Source organism: Vicia villosa, unplaced genomic scaffold (assembly GCF_029867415.1).
Source record: "Vicia villosa cultivar HV-30 ecotype Madison, WI unplaced genomic scaffold, Vvil1.0 ctg.000830F_1_1, whole genome shotgun sequence".
Taxonomy (NCBI): Eukaryota; Viridiplantae; Streptophyta; class Magnoliopsida; order Fabales; family Fabaceae; genus Vicia; species Vicia villosa.
The window spans coordinates 459,831-469,643 of record NW_026705365.1 but is presented as its reverse complement, the minus strand read 5'-3'; the positions used below and the strand labels follow the sequence as shown (position 1 = coordinate 469,643).

The 9,813-nt window shown below is 35.3% G+C and overlaps 2 protein-coding genes across 2 annotated transcripts; both read left to right on the top strand.

The window, feature by feature from the left end:
• Nucleotides 1-5,488: 5,488 nt before the first annotated feature.
• LOC131631468 (uncharacterized) lies at nucleotides 5,489-6,730 on the top strand. Its single transcript, XM_058902261.1, has 2 exons — nucleotides 5,489-5,671; nucleotides 5,918-6,730. Exons 1-2 carry the CDS (start codon nucleotides 5,663-5,665, stop codon nucleotides 6,668-6,670), a joined length of 762 nt encoding a protein of 253 aa, XP_058758244.1. The 5' UTR covers nucleotides 5,489-5,662; the 3' UTR covers nucleotides 6,671-6,730.
• Nucleotides 6,731-8,474: 1,744 nt separating this feature from the next.
• On the top strand, nucleotides 8,475-9,383 carry LOC131631464 (uncharacterized). Its single transcript, XM_058902257.1, has one exon. The coding sequence runs from the start codon at nucleotides 8,475-8,477 to the stop codon at nucleotides 9,381-9,383; it is 909 nt and encodes a 302-aa protein (XP_058758240.1).
• The last annotated feature ends 430 nt before the right edge of the window (nucleotides 9,384-9,813 follow it).

Genomic DNA, 9,813 nt, shown 5'->3' with positions numbered 1-9,813 from the left:
TGATTATCTTTATCAAGGAGTGGATATTCTGGCTTGTAATGGCCAAGTTTGCCACAATTATAACATAAACGTCTTAATTTTCCTTTCCTATAATCATCCTCCTTTAAGGATTTAGATTGAGTTATGAATTTGCTTACGTTTTTGTCAAAATTCTTCACCCATTTATTTTGATATACTTATTGTATCTTTTCACAAAAATTATAATTTCTTCATCATCCGAGTTTTCACTGTCACTTGTTTCACGATCACTTTTCTCATTTTTTGAGGACCTTGAACTATAAGCCTTTAGAGAAATGGATTTCTTTCCTACCTCCTTATCCTTGCCTTTCTCTTTCTTGAGCTTATTCTCATGCTTTTTATCATGTTTTTCTAAGCAAGTGAATTCTTGCTCATGTTCTTTAAGCTTGCCAAACAAAGTAGTAAGATCAAGTGTGTTGAGATTGTTAGCTTCATTGATCACCGTGGCCTTTGGTTGCCAATCCCTACACTACAACAAATAACGGTTGTAACGTCGGTCGCGAAACACATTTTAACTCGACAAAAGAATCGAGATAACAAAGGGAGTCTTGAAAATTAATGACTTAACACCTCGGTTTTAAAACACAGAGGTAAAAGTTTATTATGGCATAGGTTCGAATCCCAGTTATTTCACTTTTATTATTTAGAAAAACTAGCGTCTTTTTTATCTCGGTTTATCATAAAAACCGATGGATCGTTAGTTTTTCTATAATAAAACTTGTTACAATATTTACAAAGAATATTAATATTAATTATCCACGAAGATCATATGTTGGATCTTCAATTCCTTGATATTTTGGGCAAGATCAAATAATGGAAACCTCTTTTCTCAAAACAAAATAAAATAAAAGGATTTGTATGCAACAAATTATCACAAAATATCAAGATTGTTTACCCAGAATATCAAATTTGTAGCTAGGGGTGGAAATAGGCTAGGCCGATAACAGAGGCCTACAAACTAGCATACATAGGCTCAAGCTAGGCCATACATTTTTTTAAAATAGAAAAGGCCTATGATTTTTTGTAAGCCTATTGAGTTAAAAAGGTTAGACCTCAGGCCCCAAAAAAAGCCTTTTAAGCCTATCAGGCCGGCCTATTTAAATAAATATGAATAATTTTTTATTATCATTATGTTATGTTTCGTACTTTGAATTAAAATACATAAATAAAACTTGATTATCTTGAAGAACTTGTGAAAATAAGATGAAAACATCTGATAAACATTGTTTTCATAAGTTCTCTTAAACAAATAGTCTCACAGAACTAATGCTAATAGGTAAGTTAAAATAAATCAATCCAAACAAATTTTTAGTCTCTTAGTTTTTTAACTAGTTAATTTATTTAAACATTATTTTAATTGCTTATTTACATATGTCTAAAACAAATAGGCTTTTATGTAGGCTAAAAGGCTAACCAGGCCTTCGAAAAGGCCAGGCTTAGGCCTAAAAATAAGCCTACGACAGGTTACAGGCCAGGCTTAGGCTGCGATTTTTTTAACAGGTCAGGCTCAGGCTTGGCAAAGCCTAGCTCGGCCCAACCTATTTCCACCCCTATTTGTAGCATGTCCATGTCCCATAGAAGGTGGTAGAGATCTGTCTTGAATGTCAGACATGCCTTCACCAAGATTGATTGTTGATGCTATGATTATTAGTGCTTTCATTAGTGTATACATGTAGCGGTGAAAAATTGAGACTAAATCATTGATTGACTTAACTCGTTATTTTAGTAGAGTCGCCACCACGCTTTATTGTTTCCAAAGGAAATGGGAAAAAGAACAAAATAAAACTCAAAGAAGTTTTTTTAAAATCAAAACTAATAATATAAACAGAGATCTTAGGTTCGGGGGTTGGTTATGCAAGGGGAAGGTATTAGCACCCCTCACATCTATGTTACTTCGTAGGAACCTTATTTCTTTGTTATTATTGTTTTTGTTTTTGTTTTTATGTGTTTTTGTTTAAATACAGTGGGATGGTGGGAAAAGAAATTTTTAAAAATATGCTCGGCAAGACATCGCATCTTGTGCCTACAAACCCCTTTAACAATAGGGAAGTCAGAGCATTTGTAGTTCCTCTTAAAAGGAAAATAAAGAGACAAGTGACATAATATTTTTGGGTGTTGAGTTTTAACAATACTTAACAAGTTTTATGAGGTGCCGAACTTTAACAATACAAGGCAAATGTGATTTAAAAGAGGTTGGTTGAGCTTTAAAAATACAAAGCCAAGGGTTTGAGTTTACAAAGGTTAAGCTTTAACAATACAAAACAATTTTAAAACAAAGGGTGCATAGCTTTAACAATACTAAGCACAAAGCAAAAATGGAGGAAAAAAGAGAGTGATTACCTTGACAATTTTAGTCAATACCATTTCCATTCCTTTAGAGTTAGGCAACATCTTAAGAAATCATTCATGGTGAATATATCAAGTGGTGTGTGTGATATAACATGTATATCATGGATACAATCAAGGGTGAGTTTAAAAATATTAATGTATAAGCTCAAGGATAAAAGTTTGATGAATAAAAGGATTACATGCCTCAAGATCATTTCATGTGTGAATGAATATGATGTGATGATGGATAAATGTCTCATGGATGTGGGGTTAGTTCAACAATGTGTGTGTGTATATATATATATATATATATATATATATATATATATATTTCCTTATTTGACCAATAGGCCTTAGCAAAATGACCAAATCTATTATTGTTGTAACACTGAAACTTTCTTTTGTCACACTTCTCCTTTCTCTTATGATAATTCTTCTAATTAGAATTGAAGGCTTTTAACTTCTGAGAACCACTAAGTCTCTTCTTGGCCTCTGACTAAGATTGCTTCTGATTCTTCTTTCTTGAAGACGCTTTCAGAGCCCGTCTACCTCTCTTTCAGAGTTTCTCTCCATCAGACGCAACTCTTGTGCCTCTAGACTATGATATGGCTCTTCAATTCTCATGGTGCTCAAGTTCTTAGAATGTTTAATTTTTACAAAGCCTTCATCTCATTGGTGACCACAATCCCTCTAGAGATGTAATATGGTCCTTTCTCATTGTTCTTCATGTTAAGATTCTCATATTACTTACGTAGACTCTAAAGCTTCACCTTCTTCATTGATGCCTCATTGCTGTAGCACTGTACCAGTGTGTCCCACGTAACCTTCGCTGTCGTTGAATAAATGATATGCTCAAACACATTTGTATCCACACAGTGATGGATGTAGAACACTACCTTCTGATCCTTCTTCCTCAGTTCTCTTTGCTTGTTTCTTTGCACTTCTGTTGCATCCACTACAACCGACGTGTAACTGTCATTGGCGAGATGAAGAACATCTTGAGCACCAAACAACACATGCATCTGAATCATCCACCGATTCCAGTTCTTTCCATCAAATATTGAAAGCTTTGTGTTCAAGCTACCGTTTTCGCCGTTCATCTTCGTTCTTGTGTAAATTCACTTAGATCTCACCAACACTCGTATTTCCTAATCCCGGAGAATCAAGAAATGTGATTCTGTTCTGATTTCGATCATAAATTCAACGCGAATTCAAGAAACGAAATCAATCACACATGTCTCACGTATACTCGTGTTTCCCTATGAATTTAACCTGAACTCTAGATTCCAATTATTGGTTCACACGGTTGAAGATGAAGAATAGAGAAAAATGAGTAAGTAACTTTCTAACTAACTTCACAAAACATAAACAATCACAATTTTATTACACTTCTCAAAATAAATTCTAATTCTAAACTGAAACTTAAAGTTGAATATTTATACAATATATCACAAATGTAAAATACTAGTCAAATAAAATTTAAATGTAAATGCTGAATCTAAATTACTTCTAATACTTGAAAACTCGTTATAGACTTGCAAGACTATGAGAATGAGACTGAGTTCGAAAGAGCCTATCATAAGAATGAGTCCAAAAAATATGTCCACTTATTTTCACCTCCTAAATTCATAAGTCTACGAGTTGACTCGTGAATCCGACTACACATAATTGACAAATGAACGTTGAAAGATCATCTTGCTTTCTTGATAAAATCTCTAAATTTGCTTGTGTGCGCCTCTATACGGTATTCTGAGAGCATATTCTCTAGTGATTTTCTTTAGGCTATGTTTGGGAGTTTGGAGGGGAATGGAGGGGAGGGCTTTGGAAAATAGGAAGAATTGGGTGAAAAGGATAAAAGAATTTTGGATTGGAGGGTTTTGGAGGGTTTGAGTTTATTCATAACCCCAAAAACCCCATAAAATGGGGGAACTCAAAAATTGTATTGAAGGAGGGTTTTGGAGGGTTTTGAAGGGTTTATATAAATTTTCCAAATATCTTTTAGGTTGTTATAGTATTGTGAAAATTAAAAATTTAGTAATGATAATGACTCTTTTATCATTCTAAACAAAATCATTTTTTTAAAAAATGTCAAATATTTTCCTATATTTTTTTAAAATTTCATTTTTGGAAGCCTTTCCCTCCTCTCCCCTCCAAACTCTCAAACATAGCCTTAATGAATTAAACTTACGTTTTGTTCAAAACATAAAACTACTATATTTCCCTAAAAAAACAAGATCTTAAATGTGACTTTTGAAATGTACAAAAGGCAAAGGGTCGTACGTACGCACGAACAACCCCATGCTACCTGACAAATAATGTTCCAAACCCGACACATAGACGTGTCATGCAGCAAACTCCATTACTTCTTTCCCTCCCACACCTCTAAATTTGTTTCCACGTAATTATTATAAACATCAATAAATCAAACTACTAAAGAATAATTGACTATGCAAACCGTTACGATTAGGAGCATAAAATAATAACAAAGGAATTAGGACAAGTGGCTAATTGTGGAGAGAAGACGTGAGTCAATGAACTATATGAGTTTTCATAAAACCTACATTTGCCAAGTGTCCAATGACTACGATTTTATACTTGTTTTTCATATCAACAATATAGTGAAATGTTAGTCGTGACAACAACCTCTAGGGCGGTACTAAATAATTAATATAATTAATATTAATTATAGGCAAACGTAAGTTTCAATCGTGTAACATGTTTACACGATATATGATTGCTTATAATTTAATATGGTATTAGCATTATTTGTTAGTTTTAAAATATACTAAATTAATTATACAGTTTGTTATTATAATCAATTAAACTATTAAAGCTAAGTACATACATTACATATCATGTAACCAAAATAAATGTAGGTATATATCTTAATATTATAAAAGATTTTCTTAACATATCTTAATTTGAAGTCAATAACCAAGATATCATTTACTATAATTTAAAAGTCTGATCAAATGATAAAAAGCCGCCTCTTATTTTGATTTTTTATTATCAAATCCATGTGCAGAAGGATCTAAATTTTTTTTCATTAAGAAAAACATAATTTTGGTTATCTTTTGGTTCAGTTTATAAGGTTGAAATGTAAGATTTGTAAAACTTAGGTTGAAAAGTAAGACCTAATTAATCAAATAGTCTGTGTAAGTAGAAACTTGTGAGAAGTAAAAATGTATGATTTCCAAGTTGAAAAGAAAAATCAAATTGTTAATGAGAAATTCTTTGGCCACCTCCCTATCTTCTAGTCCACCCCTGGTGAAAAACCTAAACTACCCCTGACTTCGGAAGTTCATTTCCGAAATGCATGAAAAAGGTATTTTCGGAAGTTCATCTCCGAAAGCGCCTTTTTTTTTGAAAAAAAATGTCTTATTTCGGAAGTTCATTTCCGAAACTACAATTTCGGAAATGAACTTCCGAAATAAAACGCGTTCTGCAGATTAAGCAGAACTCTCCCCCTCCCCCAAATCATTTACCCTAATCATCATCAAACATTCTCGTATTTATTTATTTATTTATGTTTCGTATTTATTTTTAATACATTATCGTATTTGTGTTTCAGAGCTGGATCATCTCCTACTTCTCCCGCATCCACGGCTTCCACATCGATCCTGCGTACGTTGACGCCATGCCCAGGGCCGCCAGATACGCCCTCCAGAGGGGGAACGATGCGGTGGGACCATACCGCCTGTACCTGGACCGCACGATGCACGACGACGTCACCTGGAGGCCGTTCGCCGACTATGCCCAGGTTGTCCCCTTCGACGGGGTTGCTCTATATTCAGGCTGGTTGGCATGCGGGACCGGCATCATGGTCCGGTATCTCCCGGAGCGGTGCATGCGGCAGTTTGGGTTCGTGCAGATCATACCCAGGTCACCCTTCGAGGCTGCTCCTGACACAGTGACCAGAGTGCAGCTCACTGCCATATGGGAGGAGTGGCAGCATCATGTGGTACCGGAGGAGTACCGTCGCATGCGGGTCACCTTGGACTGGCACAGTGTGGAGGGGTACGTCACACGGTTCTACCGGGTGTCCCATCCTCTCTTGAGACCCGACGTTCCCGGCGCTCCTAGGCCAGCACACGAGGAGATCCTGGAGAACCGGCAGGCGGAGGATGACCACGCCATTGATCTCCTTCCGATCTGCCAGCGGATAGAGATGCTTGGGCGGGACGCGTTGGATCGAGGTGTCATTCATCAGGGCGGACCAGAGGCAGTCGCCGTGATGGAGATCATCGTCACTGATGCGGACCGTGCGGCGGGGTACAGGCGGCAGAGGAGGGCCCAGGGTGAGCGGGTTAGGCACACCCAGTAGTGGTGGGGTTTATTCATTTTTTGATTTTGGATTGTATATTTAGCACACTATTTTTATTTATTTCGGTTTGTATATAATATTTTCATATTAGTATTTTTTTTTTTGTTTATTTATCATATTAGTGTTTTCAGTCTATCTATTGTTTATTTTATTTGCCGGTAACGTTTAATTAAAATGCGGTTGCGTTTAAGAAAAAACATAAAAAAAAACACAGTTTCTGCATAATTCGGAAATGAACTTCCGAATTCACCCCCCCATGAGGTGTTTTCGGATGTTCATCTCCGAACGCACCCCCCATGAGGTGTTTTCGGAGATGAACTTCCGAATCAAGGAAATTTTTTTAAAAAAAAAGCGCTTCGGAAGTTCATTTCCGAAGCAGGGGTAGTTTGGGAATTTCGCTGGGGGTGACCCCCCATAGGGAGGTGGGTAAAGAAATTTTCTTGTTAATTTTCTTTATTAAAATCAAATATTTATTCATTCTAATGGATAGAATACATTGTTGCAATCCAAATTAAAAATCACCAAAAATAAAAAGGATGAATCTGCAAACAAACTCACAGCATCCATGTTAATAGCATAAAACGGCAAATTGCATATGCCTACAAAAAAATTATGACTATAGAAATATTCATGCTTCTGGGTCTGTACCATTAATGACACCAAAGTCATATATTGAATCTGCACTAAATCGAAACTCATCTTTCAATCTGAAACAAATGAACACCGCACAAAGACAGAAAAACAAACAACATTGCACAAAGACGAAAAATCAAAACAAACAACAACATAATTCGAATCATTAGATTTATAAGTTAACTCGATTATATGTAAAATGAATTATATTGTTTTTAAAAATAAGTTTAAATATTACTCCAAATCTTATCTTATATTTTATTTTAATCTATTAATTTTAATTGATAATTTATATTCTGAAGTGAGAAAAATATTTTTTAAAATAATTATATAATAAAATCAACGTCCTATAAATTTCAATCTTATAATTTTAATTTTAATTTTATATGTTTTATTTAAAAAAAATATAAATTCAAGATGTCAAATATATAAAAAAATATAATTAATAATATGACTTTTAAATTCGTGAAGTAAATAATTTGAACTCAGTTGTTTGTGAATTTCTAATGAGTTAAGTTTGAACAGAAAAAAAATGCATGACAAACTCGAACCGATATTTAAGTTGAACTAATTCTTAACGAGTTGAACCGAAACGAATTCGACTCGACTCATTTTAAGCCCTAACCGGAGGCATTGCTCTTTTTAAGATTTAATTTGGAATAGCTGTATTCTGAATTTTGTTCAAGCCGGAGCATCTTTTCTAAATTGTGAGATTGGTTCAGCGGCCTTTGTGTTTCTTGGTATACCGGTTGGTTCTAATCCTAGAAGATGCGACATGTGGAGACTGCTTGTTTCAAGACTTCGTAGGAGAATTGGAAGTTGGCATAATAGACAACTTTCCATTGGCGGGAGGGTTGTTCTCTTAAATTCCACCTTATCGAGCATTCCAATTTTCTTCTTTTCTTTCTATAAGGCTCCGAAGTCCGTTATTAATGAAATCACTGCGATTCAATGTTCGTTTCTTTGGGGTGGTGACGAAGACAAGAAGAGGATAAATTGGATTAGTTGGGATACCGTTTGCCTTCCATAAAAACAAAGAGGGCTTGGTGTGAAACATTGTGGAAAATTCAATTGTGCACTTCTTAGTAAATGGAAATGGCGCATTTTGAATGCGGAGACTTCTTTATGGACTAACGTTCTTTTTTGTAGGTATGGAGATATTGAAAGAGCAATGTTAAAGGAGCCTTCTTTCCATGTGCGTGACAAAGTCTCACTTTGGTGGAAGGATCTTTGTGCGGTTGGATGTGCGGACTCGGAGCTTTCATCAAATCGGTTAAAAGCGTCCATTTCTTTCAAACTTGGAAAGGGCTCTTTTTTGGAATTTTGGTTTGACACTTGGTTCGGTACAACACCGCTTGAAACTCTTTTTCTGGATCTAGTTCTTTTGACGAGTAATCCGCACGCAAAGGTGGCCGATATGGGTAGTTGGAATGGAGAAACTTGGAATTGGTCTTTTGATATCAATTGTGATGTGGAAAACGGGGCAGCCGCGACTCAATTTTTTGACTTGGTGATTCTTCTTGCTCCGGTTCAACCTTGTCAATTGATCGAGGATTCGTTTGTTTGGTGGCGTAATACTTCCGGATTGACGGTGAGTAATGCTTATGATTCCATATTGTCCTTTGACTCTTTGACACCTCTGTTGAACAATTCGAATAGCTTAGCTTTTTCTCGTTTATGGAAGACAAAGGTTCCTAGTCGTATTCATATTCTCGGTTGGAGATTGATTTGGAATAGACTTGCTTCGAAAGTGGAATTAGCTAAACGTGGAATTCTATTAGATCCTAGTTTGTTGGTGTGTTCTTTGTGCGGTCGGGCTCAAGAGGATCTTGATCATTTTTTTCTTCATTGTGACATTGCTAGAGATTGGTGGAATAAATTGTTTCTTTGGCTCCATTTGGATGATATCATTCCGACCGGAACAATTTTGGAGCGGATTATTTGTATGGAAAATTATTGTAAGTCATATTTTAATTTAGATGTGGGTTGGTACTTTGGCTTAATATTTTGTTGGACTATTTGGAAATGTAGGAATGAGGTGATCTTTAACGGTTGGTTTTGTCTAAGTTTGATGGGTTGAGATTTATTAAATTCATCTCTTGGGAATGGTTTATGATTTTTTTTAAGGTGAATGACACTATTCTTTGGCCGGATTGGTGTGTCGATTCGAGACCGTTTTTGTAGGTAGTTTGGCTTGGGTGATTTTGTACCCGATTGCATCCGGTTGAGGATTTATGTCTCCTTTTGTTTCTTTTTCTCCTTCTTGTAACCTTGTTTGGGTTGAGCACTCCTAGTGCTTGTTAATATAATCCTTTTACTTATAAAAAAAAAAAAAACTGATAAAGGTGTCATTAATCGCTTGGCAGATAATTTAAAATAAACTTTCCACAAAGACCAATTTAATTTGTCGTAACATTTTAAATCTAAAAAGTCTCTCTTTATTTATATAGTTGGGGTGTGGTGGTCTCTACACTTACTCTTAATAACTTTTACAAATTAGTTTTGGAATG